General features: G+C 38.0%; 1 protein-coding gene across 1 annotated transcript; it reads right to left on the reverse strand.

The window, feature by feature from the left end:
* Positions 1–19: 19 nt before the first annotated feature.
* On the reverse strand, positions 20–18029 carry LOC141399576 (uncharacterized). Its single transcript, XM_073978595.1, has 4 exons — positions 17690–18029; positions 17389–17629; positions 15860–17332; positions 20–1065 (listed from the first exon to the last, which is right to left on the reverse strand). The coding sequence occupies exons 1-4, from the start codon at positions 17805–17807 to the stop codon at positions 948–950; spliced, it is 1950 nt and encodes a 649-aa protein (XP_073834696.1). The 5' UTR covers positions 17808–18029; the 3' UTR covers positions 20–947.
* Between the last annotated feature and the right edge of the window lie 3942 nt (positions 18030–21971).

The raw sequence follows: 21971 nt of genomic DNA on the forward strand, positions 1-21971 counted from the left end.
AACTAAACAAAACCCCAAATTACATTATATAAATATTTCTTTATTGGTATTTTAAAGTTGTGTTGTGTTTAAACAAGCGATCTCTTAATTTAATATGCCATATAATTAACTTCTATACTATTATTTACATTAAACGTTTATTTATCAAAACAATGTGATATTTTCATTTGAATGATAGGTACAAAATCTATGTTGAATATTTATTTTTCGAAATTGGAATTAATTTCAAACATTTAATTTAACCACAATCGAGCTTATACTTGTACAATATGTATATTTTCATACTTCGCTTTTTCAATCAAATAGTACATGTTTTTATTTATGCAATATTATTATTGTATTAAATTAATCTATTTTAATACTTTTTAGCAACTAAATAAAAATCGGCTTCGGGTACTGAATGTAATATGTTAATTAGTCATCCTAAATATTTGAAAGAAGGACATAAATAATTACAGCATTCACCTTTTGTCTAGACAACTGGTGGACAAATTTAGATGTACTCTTGCTGAGAAGAAATACTTAAATGTACATACAGCATTAAATATAAGGGATATCAATAGTTTTGCGTATTCAGATAATATTTAATGAATAATTGTTTAGATATTTTATTTATTTACAATATAAATTGTTATGACCGCTTGAATAAAAAACATAACTAAAACTAAAAATAAAAATGTATTTTTATATTAATTAATATTAGGGATAAAATTAACAGACTACATACAAACATACATATATAATACGTACATTACTTTTCATATACATACACAAATTAACGTATTTATTATTTGAAACTCATTCATATTTGATTCTCCATGTTGCACTTTTGTTGTTTTCATTGTACAGGGGGCTGGCAGGCATTCCTTTAAAAAAGCCCACATGTAAGCAATTTGGTTTGTAAAAATACATATGTATCTGTATTCATATACAAATATTCCTTTACATTACTTATTGTGTACAATTTCCGCCTCTTTGCTGTCATAACAACGTCTTTTGAAATCACTCAGAAATAGACCATCATGCAGACCCTGCTGTTCGATGTTTACAGATTGTGTAGTGTTGCTAAATTAAAAAGAAGAGTTACATTTAGTATATATAAATACAAAAAAAAAAATAGATTTAATTAGATCCAGTAACACTGTGCAACATTTTTGAGGTAATCGCCTGTAGACATCTTCTGCCCATCATTTTATGAAAGTAGTGTAATAGACAAACACCCTATTTGGGGTTTATTTTGTTAGGTCGAGTTCGGATTTTAAGGATACATCTAAATATGATTAAATAAATATTGAATTTTTAAAGCTTGTAGAATATTGGAATAATGAACTCGAAAAACTGCATTTTTAATATTATAATATATAAAAAATTTCTTAATTTGTATATAATTCGCAGCGTATCTCCAATACTGTAAAATTTTCTAAATGTTATCGCTGGAGTGTAATATGCAACTCTTCAGAACATTCCATTGTTTTAAAATGTCTTTATCACTTTGTCCCTCGCATATTTTTCTACCAAATTAGATATATGGTAAAAACCAAAAATGTTTTACAATCGATGAATCTGGGTTTCACCCATTCAGAATTCACGAACTGTTAACATATTCTATACATATAATATGACTGAAATTTTTTAAAATGAAGTGTTTTAGGAGGGATCCCATAATCTCGACCATTAAAATTAATTTCCGTGGAAGCTATGTTGACACCAATGTAGAAAAATGGGTTGAAGCTAACAAGTTTTTTTATGTTCCCACTATCTCTGACTTAACCTTACATTTTATAGACCTATGCCCAAAGAAAGACTCAGAGAATACTCAATAGGCAACATGATACTAGTGTATGATTTTTCTATATATATATATATATATATATATATATATATAATCCGGACGCGCAACAAGATAATATTCCAAACTCATAATAGAATTATAGAACTCGTGATTTAACGTATCCTAGTAATTGGAGTCCAAAAAGCCAAAATTTGATGCGTGAATTTTCTTTAAAAATATATTTTTTGCGTTTAAAATTTACAAGTGTCATTCAATTTCCTTTGAACCCCACGTGAATTTAGTTTAGCCTGATGAGCTGAATTAAACCACCAGCGAAACGATCGTAGCATATTGGTTAGATGTGTGTGGACTTCGCTAGATATCCCTTTTTTAATACAAAACTCCTTAGGTCATGATAGCTCAATAAATTCAATTAAATAAGTTTTTTTCTCTTTTGTTGTTGCTATAATATGAAATTTATAAAGCCATTGTTTATAATTTTGGTTTAATATATTTTTACGCGTTGTCTAGATTCTGTACGTATTTTTATACCCTCAGCCTTTAGGCTAGAAAGTGTATATACACTTTGGTAGGACCAAAAATGTGCCTCATCGAAATAACGGTTTTAGACCCCAAGTATGTTTGGCCGAAATTCGTTTCAGACAATTTGGAGTCGATTTAGCCTTGTCCGTCCGTCTGTCTGGCTGGCTTGTGCACATGATAAATCTCGAACGGATCAACCGATTCGAACCAAATGTTGGGTATGGTAATATACAAAAGTTCAAAATTTTGCTGCAAAATTGTGTGAACGATAATTCTCGAAGGGAGCAATTGATTTGGTCCAAACTTCGCACATCGTATTATTGCTTCCATTCCTACTAGAAGTGGTTTGCAGTTCCAGTCATGCACAGTGTAATTGTAGGCCGAGGTGAAACCTAGAGTTCAGCCAAACTGTTGAAACAGCAACAAAGAAGACAATATGGGCAGTTATTATTATACATAGTAATTATTATTTTTTGAGTAGTTCTAATATCCCTCCCTTGTTATATTTAAGTTACTTTATATAATATTAAATTGAACATTATACTGTAGTATACAGCCTTAAGCTGGGTACACATTGTCAGTTCTGAATGACAGCTTTGTTGGTGCTTGCTAGTGTGGCCGTTGATTTTTATCATTCATCATGCAACCACAAAATATTTTGTGGTTGCTGGACGGTTGGACAGTTATCGATAATTGCAAAAAATCGTCATTCAGAACTGACAATGTGTACTGTACTTTATGGTCGAAAGACTGGGCATATGAAAATTGAAATAAAAAAAATAGAAATTAGAGTAAGGCAACACACTGAAGCCGTGCATATGAAATTCCACATGCGAACACCTGCGATAAACTAATCTCCTGTACCCAACGGATATCATTCTTGATGGTACAGACAAATACTCTAAATACTGTAGGTTATGAATGTAAATGTAAATTTCAGAAAATCGAAAGAATAATGACCTATTTTAAAATAAAATGCCCTATACAGACGCAGAGTTAATTTGCATTAAAAATTCCTTAATTTGAATTAATTTTTCACCCTGACAGACGATAGTTTCTGCAAAAAAGCTGTTTGTGTTGTTTGTATCCAGCAGACCATTTCATAAAGTTTTGTAAAAGTTCGCCAAAATATGCTAAACCAATATACTTTCTACCATTGACCTTCTCTCCACGATAAAGCAAAAATAAATTTCATTTATTCGCGATATTTTGAGTCTTTTTAATATTATAAAACTGTAAAGAAACATTTGAAGAAGATATTATTTTCGATAGAATTGGTATGGTGGGTAATGAAATGTTTGTTAAATTTTCCAATCGATCGGAACAAAATTGACTGAGATATGAGTGTTGGAAAGGAAAAATTAATTGTGATTTGTATGTAGTATAGAAACTTATAACGTGTTTTTCTCGAAATTACATTTTGAAAGCTGTGCCAACTCTAGCTCAAAAACTTCTCATCTATGAACATTGCTGTTTTAAAATCTGCAAAAACTTCCCGGATGTAAGCGGTTTTTATTTAAAGTTAGTTAAGGCGCAACGTACATGCCATTGTTTTGTAAGATGGCGATACAGTCAGCTGACAGCAAGAAACCAATTTGAACTTCTATATCTCAAAAATGGTAATACCCAGGTTACACTATTGAAGGTTAACCCACTGGGTTTAATAGATCCAGTGGGTTAATCTTTGCTGGTTACACTCAGCTTTTCGAGGATATAAACTGTCAGCTGATGTTTGTTTACGTATACATACAAAATAACTAATAAAGTCGTGTTTTACACTTTTACAATTTCTCGGATGAGATATCGTTCCATATTGGTATATTTTACACACAGGGATACATTTTTGTATCATGGTATCAAACGTACTTTTTGTTAAAAAAGTATCTAATGTAAAAAAATAAATAATTTTATGATTTTCAAATAACTTTAGATTTATTAACTCCATAAAATCTCATGCGACCAATCGTAAACGTGTAAAACACGGCAAACTCTGTTGCAAAAACAGTTGCAACTTTTGGTACTTTTTGAGTAGAGTTGGATTTTTTTGCACAAATACCGAATACAACACTGTATTTTTGGTGGATTTGTGCCGGATTTAATATAATCCCAGTCGTGAGAGGATTTAATTTTTGTATGGCAAATCTGGTCAGATTTGACCAGATTAAGCAATAAATCCTCATAAAGTGGGTTAACCCGGCAAAAAACTGTAGTGTAACCGCACTATAAAACCTACCCTCGCCGGGGATAACAATCTTGGCGCGATGCGGGGGCTAGACGTCACAACACTCTCATTTAACTTCTTGTAGTGTTGAACTGGGAGGTTGTGACTGACCAAAGGTTATCCACTCTCTGTCACGCACCAACACGATGCACTAGAAATTCATAGTGCATCTCTGGACTGAGTGACACATATTTGGTAGCGATCTCCTACCAAAATAATGGTGAGATCCCCTAACACCGGGGTGTTATGCGACCTCGTGCTCATCGGTGTTCCAAAGGTTTGCAGTTAGGGTACCAACTGTATTAGAACGGAGCCTCGCTGATACCTGGGCACCTCAGCGAGTAGTTCAGCTCTAGTCATGGTAGTGGAGGGCTATGCCATGATCGTCCTCATCTCCCCCATTTACTCCTTTTTCTCATGGACATCAATTTTAAAAACTTTAAACCCCCCAATTCTAATTCACCCTCGGTATCGACCAATGCAAATAACCCGGACAATGATGCACCTCGTGCTAGTACGACCCAATCCCTGGGCGGGGACGACAATAAGACACTTGACGCAGTAAGTGACGCCATTAACCAGCAGAGCAGGGAGTTGCTCGATCTCCTAAAGGATAGCGAGACCCTCCGACTCAGCCAGGAGAGCCCCCCTCCATGGGACTGGGAGAGCTGGGAGGACGATGAGATGGATATCACAATTATCCCGTCTCAATCGTCCAAAGAAGTTCTCCCATGTGCCTTGGAGAGCTCAAACCTCGCGGTTGGGGATCCTGCTCCCGCAGGGGATGAAGTGTCGGTCAATTCCGACAAACCTTCCTTATGCAGGCAAGATGCTTTGGTTGAGGAGGTTACGGAGGAGGAAACGACGACGGCCTCCCCCCTTTCCCCTTCAACCAAGTCAAAAAGGGCCAGGCTAAGGAAGGATAAATATAATTATCGGAGAGCCGTGTTCTACTGCACGAAATTTATCGGCAGGAATCCAACTGAGGTAACTCAGGCGGAATTCAGGGAGATTGGGTTGAAGATTCAATTTGTGAGGCGTTTCGAAAGGAAATATCCTCACATTGAGAAACTCTTCCTCCCAATCGACCGAATTCCAACCCCTGCGAAGGATGCTGTTTCCAGCTCAGCGGCTGTGAAAAGAGCATCTTCCTCAGGGACCTCGACTAAACCGATGGCGTCGAGTTGCTCGAGTCCTTTGCGGTCATCTTTGACTGCGGTAGGACCAAGCAGCTCGACCTCGTCGGCCCCTACCACGACGATCCGCTCGGGAATCACTGGTGTGAATCCTGGCGTTTCGAAGTTGGCGCAGGAAAAGACGCAGCCTCAAGCTAAGCAGCCGCTAAAGGCACCGCCTATATCGACTGCTTCGTCGGTGGCTGCGGCTGGACCTGCAGGGGATAAGAAGGGTGGAGAGCGAGCAGCGGCGACGATTGTGCAAAGGTCTGGTCAACAGACCATTGCAAAATCGTCTGCAACTGTCAGATCTCATTCTTCTGGAGGAAGGAAAGATGGAGCGTGGCACAGGGCTGACACGGCGAAGATGCATGTGGCGGGTTCGAGGGATGGCCCATCGACCTCAAAACAGGGCGGATCTTCGAGGACATCTGCGCAGGAATGCGTTAAGAGGGTTAGGTCCTCCGAAGATCCACATCCTGTTGCTAAGAGGGTGGTGGAGCATCAGTCGAACAACCAGGTGAAGTCCTTCGCAAAGGTGGCCGGTCAAAAGAAGGTAGAGAAGGCTCAACCGGGGAAGGCCGACCAAGCCGACCAAGGGCTGAAACCTTCTCAACCTACTGTTGAACGACCATCGGTGTCAGCGGGCTCCGAGGTGATGGTCGCTCCGGATGATCTTCGGGTAGCGATTATTGATAGAGCTGATCTGGACGGGAGGATCAGCGATTCACACTGGATAGAGGTGGAACGTCTTCTTAGGAAGATCATAACGTCCGACGAGGTAGACGCCAGGAAAACCGGCTTTGGCCGGGCAGTCGCTCATAGGGGCATCAAAGTCCTCTATTGTCAGGACGAGGAATCTAAGGACTTTCTCATCCAGACGATCGAGGGCGCTGGTGAGCTCTGGGAGGGCTGCAGGCTAGCCGCGGTTCCTGTGGAAGAGATACCTCGAAGGATCGTAGCCACAACATGGGTCCCCCCTCCAGACTCTGACGTGGAGGAGGTCATGAAGATGATCAGAAAGCAGAATAGAGGTCTCTTCATCGACGATTGGAGGTTGCTGAACTTCTTCAGAGAAGGAGAAGGCATGGTGATGAGATTCACCATAGATAGTGAGAGTGCTAACTACATCAGAAACTGTGGAGGAGTGCTGTATTTCGGTTCTGGTGGACTCCGGTTCCGGATCCCGAAGTCGCAGTGAGGTTGTTCAGCAGCATGGCCTGCGAGTGGTGCAGATTAATCTGCATCATTGCAAGGCTGCGGCTGCTGAACTCCTCCTCTCCCTCACAGTTTCTGATATAGATATCGCCTTGGTCCAGGAACCCTATTTATACAAAAATAGGGTTTCTGGACTAAACGATAAGCGCTTCTCACTATTCTTCGCCAATAATGGTGAGAAGGTAAGAACCTGTATTGTAGCCAAGAAAAGTCTTAATCTTATCCAACTCTACAATTACAGCGATGGAGATACGACTGTAGTGAGGCTAGACGAAGATACCGGTAGGGCTTTGGTACTAGCCTCGGTCTACATGCCGTATGATGCACCCGACCCACCAAACGGATTGGTGCGCAGACTGGTGGAGGAGACTACGGGCATTTGCAGGTTAGTGATGGGCTGCGATGCGAATGCTCATCATTTCCACTGGGGAAGCAGTAACACCAATGCGAGAGGTGAGTCCATATTCGATTTTATTTTAGCTAATAATCTGCGAGTATGTAATAGGGGTAATACTGCCACCTTCCATAATAGGGTAAGGGAGGAAGTCATTGACTTAACCCTTACAAATATGGAAGATACATCCATAGTAGACTGGAGAGTATCGGAAGAGTGCTCCTTTTCGGACCACAGGGCGATACACTTTCGAGTCTGCTATGAGTGTAAACGGCAACCGCCTCATCGCAACCCAAGGAGGACAAACTGGGAATACTACAACTCCCTTGTTTCCTCGTGGTTGTGCGAGTTCTCTGAACCACGCACAACGGAGGAATTAGATGGCCAAGTTGTAGATCTTACACGTGTCCTCAAGGGCTGCTATGAGAAGTCTTGCCCATTATCTTATCCTGGTAGGAGAACTCAACCAGTTTGGTGGAACGAAGAGTTAGCCAAACTTAGGAAGAATAGCCGGAAAGCTTATAATAAAGCTAATAACACTAAAGTTGATGCCGATTGGGATCTCTATAGAGAGAGCTTCAATAGGTATAAAAGTGAAATCAGGAAGGCTAAGAGAAATTCGTGGATTAGCTTTAGTGAGTCTATAGAGGGGGTTAATGCAGCAGCTAGATTCCGTAAGGTGATCTCAAAGGATCCTAAGCCCATTGGGAGCATCAAGCGGAATGACGGTACCTGGACTAACTCCGCTCTAGAGACTCTAGACCTGCTAACAGGAACCCACTTCCCTGGGAGCGAGGATGCCTGCTCGAGTAAACCCGGTGTGAACACGAGGAGGACCCTCACCTCAGAGGAGTTGGCACTTGTCGACAGGATAGTAAGCTATCACAGAATCTCATGGGCGATTAGCACTTTTCAGCCCTACAAGTCTTCGGGACCGGATGGTATTATCCCAGCGATGCTTCAAAACGCACCTGCCGTCTTGATAATCATTCTTCAGAAGATTTTTAGGGCATGTCTACGACTATCGCACATTCCGGCACTGTGGAAGGAGGTAACAGTGACCTATATTCCCAAAGCTGGGAAACCAAGTCACTCGTTGCCGAAGGACTACAGGCCGATTAGTCTCTCCTCCTTCCTTTTGAAGACTTTAGAAAGGTTATTGGATTTAGAAATAAGAACTTTCATAGGCCAAGACCTTATAAGCAACTCACAGCATGCTTATATTAAAGGGAAATCGACAGAAACAGCGCTACATAGTGTCGTAGGGTACATAGAGAAAAATCTGAATGATTCGAATTTCACTCTGGCAGCCTTTCTGGATATAGAGGGCGCCTTTAATAATGTGAAACTCGAATCCATTCATTCTTCTCTAGAATCATTGGGTGTCCCCTCTATCCTAATAAACTGGATCGATAGCATGCTTAGAAGCAGGCTAATCAATTCTAATATTGGGGAGAGCTCCATCAGGAGATCTGTTACCAGAGGCACTCCTCAGGGGGGAGTTCTGTCTCCCTTACTCTGGCTACTGGTGATAAATGGGATACTCACTGATTTCGACAAACTAGGAACTAAGGTAGTTGCTTATGCGGATGATGTAGTCATCCTCATTAGTGGGAAATTTTTGTCTACATTGTCTGATCTAATGCAGGGAGCACTTGCCAAACTCTCACGCTGGGCGCACATCAATGGCCTTGGTGTGAATCCGGCTAAGACAGAGCTGGTGCTCTTTACCCGAAAAAGGAAAACCGCCGAGTTCGTACCACCAACGCTGGATGGAGTACGGCTAAATCTCTCTAAGGAAGCGAAGTACCTGGGAGTGATTCTTGACCATCGTCTCAGATGGAAAAGGAACACAGAGGAGCGCACTAAGAGGGGTCTAGTTGCACTCTACTCCTGTAAGAACTCCATAGGTAAAAGTTGGGGTTTGAGACCGCATGTGATTCACTGGTTGTTTATGACAGTGGTCTGCCCAATTTTGACCTATGGATGTCTTGTTTGGTGGCAGGCCCTGAACAGCAAGCCAAACTTGTCTAGGTTAACTACTGTGCAAAGATCTGCTTCAATTCTAATTACAGGAGCAGTGAAGAGCACCCCTCAGGCAGCACTGAATGCAGTGCTGAACATCCAGCCTCTGGATATTCTTGTTCAGTACCAAGCATCCCGTAGTGCCTTGAGGCTCAAGGAGCTTAACCAGTGGCGCTCTTCAGGGTCTGGACATGCTAGCATTTTACAACAGCTAAGCAGTCAGATCGGACTAAGGGTTGGGAGGAGTGTAACCGATTACATTTCGCCTTCACTGGATTTCGATGTAGCGAAGGTGATTATCCCTGATAGAAGTGAATGGGAGCATGGCAGACCACTACCCGATAGCCTTTCCATCTTTACTGATGGTTCGAAGATGGATGTAGGTACTGGAGCGGGGGTGTACTGCGAAGAGCTAAACATTAAACGCTCGTTCAAGCTTAATGCAAATTGCAGTGTTTTCCAGGCTGAAGTCTTCGCAGTATTGAAGGCCTTAGAATTAGTAGCAGGAATGACGGACAACGCAGGCAGGACAGTTACAGTCTATGTAGATAGTCAGGCTGCCCTTAAGGCGTTAGGATCCTACACTATTAAATCTAAGATCGTTCAAAAATGTAGGTCCACCTTAAAAACTTGCAATTTAAGCGTCAACCTTTGTTGGGTTCCAGGGCACTGCAATGTTGAAGGGAATGAGATTGTTGATGAATTAGCAAGGCGAGGCTCCCAGTCCTCTGACCTTATGGTAGAGGACTATGTCAAGCCACCGCTCTGCTACTTCATAGGCAAACTCTGCCAGCTCTATGCAGAGAAAACCGTAAGAATTTGGCAAGACGCACCTGGTTGCAAGGTGTCGAAGTCAATCTGGCCGGCAATCTCAGGGCGTAGAACTGCGTCCCTTCTCTCACTTTGCAAGTCGGAAATCAGAATCGCTACAGGGGTCATAACCGGCCACTGTAGAATAAGATCTTTGACTTGTAAGTGGGATGATAACAACATTGAGTACTGTAGGCTATGTGAGGATGAGGAGGAAACGGAGACAATCGAGCACCTTTTATGTAGATGTCCTAGACTGATGATCAAAAGGCATAGACTATTTGGTGTACACGTGATTGACTCTCTGTCTTACTTCTCCTCTATTGACCCTACTATCCTGGTGGTTTACTGCAAGAGTCTAAAGTGGCTCTGGGGCGGGTCAGAACAGGCTTAGCATAGTATAGAAAAATAATCTCTTTCTTCTTAAAACAATCTGCTACTCTCCTTCACAATTACTCATCCTTCTTATTCTTGTCTCTTTTGTCTTAACACTTTCTCCTTCCCTCCTTTCCATCTTTCCAACCTAATCCACATTCTCCTTCCACTTAGCTCACCATATCATCATCATCTGAAGGCCCACAGCACCATTCAGAATACAATCTGCACTCTCGTAACATCGTACAGCATCGCCCATAGCAAAAAACACACTACACCATCAGCACTCACGCACCACCGTATATCGTATGCACAAATCACCATATACCCATCAGTCACACATCACCACAATCTGTAGTTACGCAACATAACACATGCCCGCACATAGAAAGAAACACATCACACTTTCCGCTACACATCTACTGTGAATCTTCTTTTCAACACTATCCATCATCTATCCATAAAATCCACAACCGCACACTTCATCGTCATCAATAGCCTTGTATCATCATATGCAGACAAAGGACAACATTCAGAACATACATCACAGCTCATGACTCCTGTACACCATCATCACACCACATAACATCATACAACCTCATCGATTACACACAACATATCACACTTCCACTTCACATCATCACCATCTACATTCACACTTCACCATATAGCCGCATCCATAATCACTTCATCAATAGCCGACTTAAACCCACATCATATCACAACAACATCAATAGTCAGGATGATCACAATGGACCTCAAGGTCTCCGAGTGGAGTGGCTGCCAGCACGGCAGCTGCGCATCCTAAACCTAACCTAACCTAACCTTATAAAGGTCAATCTTGTAGAGAATTTTCACTGCTACAACATTTTCCTTTTGGTAGGTCTTGCGGTTTCCCAGCAAAATCGTGAAAACCTAAAAATGTGAATGTGCGGCGATTTTTCTGCTTCTTGATTTTTCTCATCTCTGAACACTGAAGTTTCAAAATCCGCAAAAACAAATATAACAAATATTGTTTGTGACGAAATTAAAATTGTTTGAAAACTTCAACTAAAAGTCGCGTTTGGAGGACAAATTATCAGAATATGGATTGAAGGAATGCTACACATTATTCAATCACACACGTACACAAGGGGCAGCAGCAGTTTGGCAGTAAATTTATGGGCCGCATAAAATTTTTCAACAAGAAAAATTCAGAAATTAGAATAAAATGTGCTATTTCAGATGGAAAAAAACATCTACCAAAAATTTCATAGTTTTCTTGGAAAAAATTTATGAAAAATAACCTTTTTTGGGCTTAACGAGTGGGTGTCAGCCCTTAACTCTGTCGAGAAAAATGATAAACCAACAAAATCATGTTTCGTATTGGTCGTATTGGTTTATGTCTTAGCTTTGACAATATCTTGTACTCGTGTGCCAAAGAGTCATTTAGATCATATATGGCGGTGGTGATGTCCTCATGACGCGTATGTCTTTATAAGCTTGCATCATATTAAAACACTTATAGTAAACTTTACTTGATCTGCAGAAGTCTACTATTTTTAAAATATACAGGTATGTGATGAAAACCGAATCGACTCGATTTGCAGAATCGAAATGGTATATAATCGGAGTGCCTTTGATGATATATATAGTTTTGCTTGGCAAACGCACCTTATTTGAATAATATTTTTAAAATCAATTTTCAGCTTCATTAAAATATTCACCAAAATTAGAGATATACGATTTCGATTTATGGCAAAACCAGTCGAATAGTTTTCCATCACATACCTGATAGACAATTTTATCCCTTATAAATTTGTCATGTTCTGGAACAGAGCATACAGTCAGCCAAAAAAAGTCTACATACAATCTATAAATCTCGAGTTTTAAGGGTAAGGAAGCATTTTTATGAAAATCCAAGTACATAGTTCTATTTCATATCCCTAATAAACAATATTACATACAACAAAAACATTTTCCATAATACGAATAACGGTAAATTCTATAAAAATTAAAAAATTAATAGGGAAAAAGTGTACATACACCCAATGAAATATTAAGATTACCGTAAAATTTATGGAATAAGCAATACAAATTTTACATTTATTGCTTTATCGAATGTCTCTGGTTGTCTATGATATATTTTAGACAAAATAGGAACATATTTGTTGATTAATTGACGTTATTTAAGGCCAGACTTCGCGTATAGCTCGTTAAGGCGGACCCTTGCAGATATCTTTGAGTTTTTCTGTCTAGTAGTTTATGAAACCCCAGAAAATACAGTGGGACTAACAATTTTGAGATCCTAGAGTGCTTTGAAGTTGTTCCTTTGGATAATATATGTATGCTCCTGAGCTTCGCTAAATATGCGAATTCCTGAGTTTTTCATAAATTTTATAGTTTTCACAGCATTCCAAGGGTCAAATTACAAGCAAGAACCTTAGAATTACCTTGTAATACATTTTTGGGCCTTAACTCAATCAGAAATGTACAACATTATTATACAAACCCGCTCCTAAAGTTTCCAAAGTACATATCAAAATAAAAGCACCACCAAAGAATGCATGCAATTTGTATGGAATTTACACTGTTAACTAGTATGCTCTCGTATTATGATCGTTAGGGTCACTTGCAGCGCTATAAATGTCGGATACTTTTACATTGCTTATTCAATGGATGCTCGAGGATTGTACCAGACCTTATTACAAGGTAATTCGAAGGCTTCTGCATGTAATTTGCCCCTTGGAATGTTGTGAAAACTATAAAATTTATGAGAAACCTCAGGAATTTGTATATTTAGCGAAGCTCAGGAGCATATATTATCCACAAGAAAGACTTCATAGCGCTCTTGGATTTCAAAATTGTTAGTCCCACAGTATTTTCTGGGGTTTCATAAACTACTAGACTGACAAACTCAAAGAAATCTGCAAGGGTCCGCCTTAACGAGCTATACGCGAAGTCTGACATTAAATAACGGCAATTAATCAACAAATATGTTCCTATTTTGTCTAAAATATATCATAGACCACCAGAGACATTCGATAAAGCAATAAATGTAAAATTTGTATTGCTTATTCCATACATTTTACGGTAATCTTAATATTTCATTGGGTGTATGTACACTTTTTCCCTATTAATTTTTTAATTTTTATAGAATTTAGCGTTATTCGTATTATGGAATATATATCTGTTGTATGTAATATTGTTTATTAGGGATATGAGATAGAACTATGTACTTGGATTTTCATAAAAATGCTTCCTTACCCTTAAAACCCGAGATTAATAGGGTGTATGTAGACTTTTTTGGTTGACTGTATGTTGACTACCAAATGCTAATATGTGGTCTGAGTAACAAGCTTTGAAATAAATGTTAAAGTCTATTCAAGCCACTATATATTACCTATCATACGATTTGATATTAAGTCAACAAGCCTAGCAACCACTGACTCTATAAAGCCACACATATATTACTTTATTCTTTATTATAAGAGGCATTGGCATTTGGCCAATTTTATCAATAAACAGAACAAAATCAAATATTAATATGAATATTAATATCAAATATTAGGGGTCGATTATCGATAGCAATTATCGTTGAGTGGAGTTGCCAGTTGCCAAAATTACTTTATGTATGGCAACCTTCAACTGAAGTTGCGAATCTCAGTTAACGCACCACCTATTTTTCAGCAACCAGTTATTTTCTGTTGCAGTGAATATTTTCGAAGAAACATGAAGTAAAATAGATAGGAAAAAAACATTTTCTTAACAATTTTTGATTATTTGCACGATTAATTAATTCTGTGTACCAACATTATGGTGAAAATAACAACAAAACAACAGTTTGAAATATTAATTGATAAATTGAGTGCAAATCCAATGTGCACATGGGTTCCATCTATTTTCTTCATCATCAAAGAATAATTCCACTGAACTTATCATTTTAAAATAGTTTTTTTTTTTGCGAATTGTGCCTTTTGGATTAATATAGAGTTCACAAGTTTGAAAAATCACTGATCGATAACACGTTTATCGACAACCCAGTTGGGTTGACATCAATAATGTAACATTTCATCTCAGTTGTCGTGACAATTGACAATGCAACTAATGGGTCTATCTTGTATTGCCACTAAACTTGAGTTGCGTTGTCAGTTGTCTGCGCGACTGAGACGAAATGTTGTACCATTAATGTCAACTCAACTGGGTGGTCGATAAACATGTTATCGATCAGTGTTTTTTCATATATGCGAAACAAATACACTTTCTACCTTTGATGTTTTCACCACGATGAAGCAAACATAGATTTAATTTATTCGCGATATTTTTGAGTCTTTTTAATGTTATAAAAATATTGCAAAACTTTAAAAAACATTTGAGGAAGATATAATTTTCGATAGAATTGGTATGGTGGGTAATGACATTTTTTTGTGAAAACAAAAATTTGAAAAAGAGATTTGTTAGAAGGCGTGAAAAACGATTAGCTGCTATTCTACTCGCGAAAGACCACTACTTATTTTGAAGAAACGCAAAAATTGCTGATTTGCTTTCCCTTTTTATTTTCTTAAACATGGACAATTGATTTTCAACAGCATTGCCATATTGAAATTGCTTAATTCAGTTAAAATTTCCTTCCATTTTGTGCATTAAGAATGTGGATAATGCACGAATTAATTTGAATTAAGGCAGTTAATGCAAATTAACGCTGCCGTCTGTCTAAGGTATTAGGTAGATTTTACAACCTTGTGCATTTTAAATACTTTTACAAAGCAATAACAATAACAGAAACATCACATTTGGAACAACTTCCCTTTACCGACCCCTTGCAGAAAAAAATACTTAAATTGTAAGTTCTCTAATAGCTGTGGATTTACGACTTTCTCTTATGGACAGGTAAAAATTTCGGCTACGTGAACATAATTTTCCTTTAAATCATAATTTATGCACAAAATTTAGACACCATTGGAATCAGTACAAAAAATTAGGGCATAAATAGAATACTCTACCAGCTGGCGAAAAAATGTAATGTTTACCACAGGTAGATCTTTACGTCCTGATTACAAAAATGTAAAGTTTGTTGGGGGAAGTCCATACTTCCCGAGATATGGGCCCCTGATGTTCCGAAAATTCCCTTGTTAAAGTAAGAAAAAAAATTAAATTAGAAAAATGTTGTTTTCGTGCCCTAAATTGGCTCCTGTCCATAGGAGAAAGTCTTAAATTCCCGGCCGAAGGCTATGGTATATTTTTTATAATTTTCTGCGAACGGTCGGTAGCGGAAAGATAGCCTCAAATTTGCTAAAGGTGAATTTTCACGTTTAAATATTTGCGCTCTGCGTTTCACCATACTTTACCTTGTTTTATTGAGCACTGCGCATCCATTATCCAATGACATTTGCAACGAATATAATTGGGCCAAATTTATAAGACTTTCATGTTCATATATTTCAACGTCCGGCAGACGAATTTGAAGCAACCGTGGATCTTGAAGAAAGCGAGCCAAGCGCTCATTTACCGATGTTTTTATACTAAAACCAGGTCGTTCGCCCTTTACACGACGACAGCCGGCACGAATTTCTCGCACTTCACTCGGTTGGCAAGGTGGTGAGGACAGAAAGGGGTTTGATGTTTCTCCAGACATTTCACTCTCAATTTGCTTCATTGGAACTGTGATATCTTCAGAGACCATATCTGACCGGCACAAAGAAGAAAATCCAATTTTATTTGTTATTGTTATTGGCTCCGATGACGGATAGGGTAATTCTGTAGCGTCCCTATTTGCATCGACAGATGGCGGCCAATTCAATGGCGTGTTATCGCCAACAGTAGTATTGTTTGACATTACCGTGTCCTCTTCGCCCATCAATAATGAACCCACACTTTCAGGATCAGATTTTATTTGCGGCAATGTATTGCGTTTTGTAAGTTTTCTTTTACTATCATATTTCGATTCACCACTAATTGTTTCGTTTCCCGGCCAATCAGTTAACTCGTCATCACCCTCTCTATCTGTGTCATTAACTGCATGATCATCTGAATCAGATGAACTCAACGAGCTCGAACTGTTGAAGTCTTCGCAATCCATTGAGTGCTGATCTACGGCAAATTGCAGTACACGACGACGATGATGATGACCAGCAGAACGTTTTTTGCGGTGGATTTGAAAGTTTGTTTCCTGTTGTTGTGCCATGATATTAGAATGTATAAAAAATGGCGTTTCTTTAACCGAACCAAACATTTGGTCAGCTGGCGTATCTTGACTCATACAGAAGGCAGGCGACACATCAGCAATTGTTGATGTACTACCAATACTTTTTCCAGAATCTCGCGTTTCACTGTCTACAACGGGCAAGGTAGAGTCAAAGGTGCTTTTGTCCATACTTTCATTTTGGGTACTTTTCGCCGCCGCTTCCGACTTTTGTTGTTGCTGGGATATGCGTTCAATTTTAGACAATAATCCTTTATTTAATGGCAGAAGCCTATCGCTGTGTGGTTTTGAAGTCGACGAAAAACTGCGCGGTCTCATGCTATATTCTTCCAAATGACAATTATGTCGTGGCATACTTGAAGAGTGGTCCTGTTCTTGATAACGATCGCGATTTGATCGCTTTCTTTTCCCGCAAAAAAACATTTGACGACTATTAACATCGGGCTTCAAACCTCGTTTACGCATTGATAATGTTCCAGGGGAAGGGTTATTTGACGTCATACTAAACGCCGAAACAGATGGTTCCGGGACCTGACTTGGAGATCCAGCACCAATAACTTCGTAATCCATTGAGATTCGTTTCAACTTACGTTTCCTTCTAGCGCTCGGTTTAAAAAACCTAAAATAGAGAATGTCAATACTTCACACACACACATTTGTTATCTAAACTCCTACCTTGCTGGACTGAATGTTTCGTTCAAAGAATCCGATTCTAGTGTGCCCAACAAACGTGTTGTGTTTAAAGACTTACATGTCAAGCGTTGTACACCCAAGTCCTCCTTTTCGTCAGAGTCACTTGGTAAATTAACATTTTGCGTATCGAGTCCATCATTATTATTCGTTGCTGTCTGTACAGATGCTGCTCCTATTGCATCTGTTGGACTACTAGAATCTTCAGTTGGTTGAGGGGCACACGCTAAAATGCAAAAAATCAAACGATAAGTCCCGTGGAATGAATTGGTTTAGCTAAACATACGTAAATTGCCTGTGGAACGGGTTCGTCTTCTCTGCTGGCCCCATCTACTGACTTTAGCACGGTCAAGAAGCGAGGTTTCCTCCAAAGCCACCGTCAAGTCATGCGAAAACTGATCCATTCTGTAGAATCAGATCCTTCGGCTGATACAGATAATTAAATCTTAAACAAGTGTATTCCAATTATTTCAAAATATATTCATTCGTATCTCCTCCAAGTAAAGTATCAAGTATCGTAGGATCAGATGTGGAAGCGAGTCGATAAACATACGGCGGCGTGCCGCCGCTTCTGTTGTACAAACGCCGACGTAGTATTTTGTTCTTTTGACAAGGAATTCATCAAGCTGAAAATACATCCAACTTTTCAGTAAAGTTGAGCGACATTTCTGATATAAAAATAATAGTACGTTTAGACCATGGAGGAATAAGAAGGTGTTACATCAAATCATGTCAATCGTCAAATTTGCTCACAATAATGCATTACTGTGAATTGCTTGTTTACATTTTGTATGTGATTTTATTTACAATAACGCATTTTGACAACTGGTATGAAGATCAGCTGTTTTTGGCGTTACACCTTATTATTCCACCATGGTTTAGACTATGGTGGATTCCAAATCCAGTGGATTTAAGTTGTCATTTTCATACAATAGGTCTGTACGATAACCCAAAAGTTTGAACAAATTTGTAAAAATTTTACAAAATGCTGTTCGATAACAAACTTGTAAAGTAAAAGAGAGCGAATTTGGAGAGAATTGTGAGAAAATTTTGGAGAGTTTTGGAGACTTTTGTTACTGAGAACTTACAAGTTGTTGCAAGGAAAATTTTCCTTGTAAGAATTTGCATGTTTGATCAGCTGATTTAAATTCGAATGTTTTGTGGCGGATTTTGCAATTCTTGACAAAAACATAAACAAACATTTGGTTATTAAAATAATTACAAGATAAAAAAGAGAAGAGATAACTAAATACATTATGGAAAACGACTTATTTTGTAAAATAACTTATTTTGTAGTTAGTGATGATTGTTTTACTTCTAAGGCATGATGAAATTATAAGGTGGCGTAAAACGGCCAGCTGATTGGTTTCAATCTGTCAAATATTTTCTTATTGTGAATAAATTGTATGAAAACGTAAACAAACATTTTGACATATTGAAGAATTTTCGGCCAAAATAGAGTTGTTGTTGTGCTACTTACGTGACCTGTTAAATAGATCTTGTTCTAAGGTATCAAATCCCAAAAAAAGCGGCGCATCCATTGAGTGAGAGGAACACTATGTGGACGGCCAGCCGTTAATTTTTGATATGGAAAGAGAATTATTTTTGTAGTAATCATGGCACAATTACCCAGGTAGTGGCATCGTAAAATTTTGAATATGTTATGTCAAAACTTTCTTTATGTTGTTGGGGAAATTACAACAAAAATATTTTTTTATAAAGGGATTTGACTTTTCATATTCGATCAGCTGGTGTGATACCACTACCTGGTAGTTCTGCCATGGTAGCAATGGATAATCAATTTTCGATTTTTAGATTAAATCTTATCCGCCAAAGTTCTTGTTTGTCAAATCAGCTGACTTCTTGCAAGCTATTGCAAATTGTTGTTCGATAACATTCTACAAATTTTTAGCTTCGAGAGAGTAAAATAAGTGGAGAGAAGTTACTGAGAACTTGCTGAGTACTTGCAAGTACTTTTTACTTGCGAAGTTATCATACAGACTAATATATACCCAGCAAAAAGTTTGCATCCGCGGATGCAGTTAAATCACTAGAACAATTGCCGCTGGAGTACATCTTTTCCTATGAATTCTACAAGAGAGCGCGCAGCTCGGATGCACTGCATTTTCGATCTAAATCACAGCCTTTGATGTAGTGTTTTGGATTGAATTTAATTAAATGCAGTCTAAAGATGTTATAAGATGCAAGCTATTGCAAATATCCCAAAATAAATAAAATACATTGCTTATTCGTGTAAAAAAAGAATATTAACTTTATTACATTATTTAATAATAATTATAAAAACTCTCCATTAAATTTGATCGTAACTAAAAGTCCATTTAGACTACGCTGAATTTAGCAATTATCTGGTTTTATTTGACATATGTTGTATGAAAATGACAACTTAAATCCACTGGATTTGCTAAATCCAGCGTAGTCTAAATCAGGCATAAGTTTACTTCCTCTACTCTGCTTTTCATGAATCGAAATTGATATTGCTTCATCATCCAAATGGGTTTTCATTTTTCCTCCTACTTCAGTTGAGATTTCCAAAAAACTCCAACTCCACTTCAAAAATAAGCTGTGTTCCAGAACTAAAAAGTTTTTACAATTTTTACGACTTTTACACATTTTACTCGAAAAAGCGTTCCCGTACACAAAAAAGTTGTAAAATGTTCACTTCTCTTTAAACAAAAATGGCGCTGAATGACGCTCTCTTTAAAAACTTTTTACACGACAATTTTGGGCGAGTAAAAAAATAGTAACATGGTTGCCGGCGTCTGATTGGCTGATACGCCGACTTTGACATTTGTTCCAGTTTTTTTGGCGTATTTTCCATTTTTCCGTTCCCGAACTATTTCAAAAAACGTTTATGTGAGAAAAATTTTTTTACAGTTCTCTCTTTTACGAGTTTTACTATTAAAAAGTACGGGAACGAAGCTATAATTTGCGTCTCGTAAATTACAGCAATGTTCATAACTTTAGCTTGCATTTCTTTATTTTTTATAAAACAAATTCTTATGCTAAGTTTACATTTACGAAATCAACTCGATTTCAACTGTCAATTCCATAGCTCAAACGTCAAATGAAATCTCATCTGGATTTCATTTGACGTTTAACCTATGGATTTGACAGCTGAAATCGAGTGGATTTCGTAAATGTAAACCCAGCATTAGAATTTTAACACTCTAGCTGTGTTCCAGAACTAAAAAGTTTTTACAATTTTTACGACTTTTACACATTTTACTCGAAAAAGCGTTCCCGTACACAAAAAAGTTGTAAAATGTTCACTTCTCTTTAAACAAAAATGGCGCTGAATGACGCTCTCTTTAAAAACTTTTTACACGACAAATTTGGGCGAGTAAAAAAATAGTAACATGGTTGCCGGCGTCTGATTGGCTGATACGCCGACTTTGACATTTGTTCCAGTTTTTTTGACGTATTTTCCATTTTTCCGTTCCCGAACTATTTCAGAAAACTTGTGTGTAAGAACAAATTTTTTGCAGTTCTCTCTTTTACGAGTTTTACCATTAAAAAGTACGGGAACGAAGCTTCTTTCTTGTGTTCAAAACATGGCACAATCATACAGGTACTCGCATCAGCCCAGCTGATGTACTGTGAGCTGTCAAAAAAGTTGTTGTAATTGAAACACAAAATTAAAAAAAAACAAAAATTTAAAAGAAAAACTGTGAATTTTTGACGGATTTTTGTTATAATGTGTTTATTAATTACTGCCTAACAAAATTTTGTTGAAAAAAATGTGTGAATCGCTTTATTTTTGGAAAACATTTTTGACATTTCACAGTACTGAACTCGTTTTTGTTGTAGTTGTTTGCTGATGCATCTACCTGGTAATTGTGCCATGGTTCAGAAAAAGAGACTGCGACTGTAGGGATCAAAAAATTGGCTTGCTTGACTAGGGATCTTTAAGCGAGCGCTTCCAAAATGTATCGAGCGCAGTGCATTTTCATAACTCCGTGTGGACTGCGTCGAAAGATGTATTGAAATCATAACTCTGCATTGCACTACTTCCAAACTTTTTTGCTGGGTAAGTTGAACAAATTCAACTATGACAGAACGTTATTGTTTGTATGTGTGTGTGTTTTGTATTTTGAAATACAATTCATTGCAAAGGAAAATTATTTATTTTACGAATTCTTCTTCTTTATTTGCGGATCCGTTTTTCGGATATTAAGCGACCATACAATGTTATAGTATTACATTTGAATATGTTTTAATATTTTATATTATGAAATTATTGACAGCTCTCGGTTTTTAGCAGCATGTAGCAGATTTGTTTCACATCTGTATCCTGTCCACTCTTGGATGTTACTTAGCCAGTATATCTCTCTTCTGCCTCTGGGTCGTTGTCCTTCTATGGTACATTTAATAATACATTGCATAAACTTGTATTTATCATTCCTCATCAAGTGTCCAAGGTATGCGGTTTTTCTTGATTTGACAGTGTGGAAGAGTTGTCTGTCGAGATGCATTCGTCTTAAAATTTCTTGGTTTGAAGTGTGCGATGTATAGGGCACCTTTAGAATTCTTCGATAGACCCATATTTC

Source organism: Musca autumnalis, unplaced genomic scaffold (assembly GCF_047663935.1).
Source record: "Musca autumnalis isolate F117 unplaced genomic scaffold, ASM4766393v1 scaffold_3, whole genome shotgun sequence".
NCBI classification, from domain to species: Eukaryota; Metazoa; Arthropoda; class Insecta; order Diptera; family Muscidae; genus Musca; species Musca autumnalis.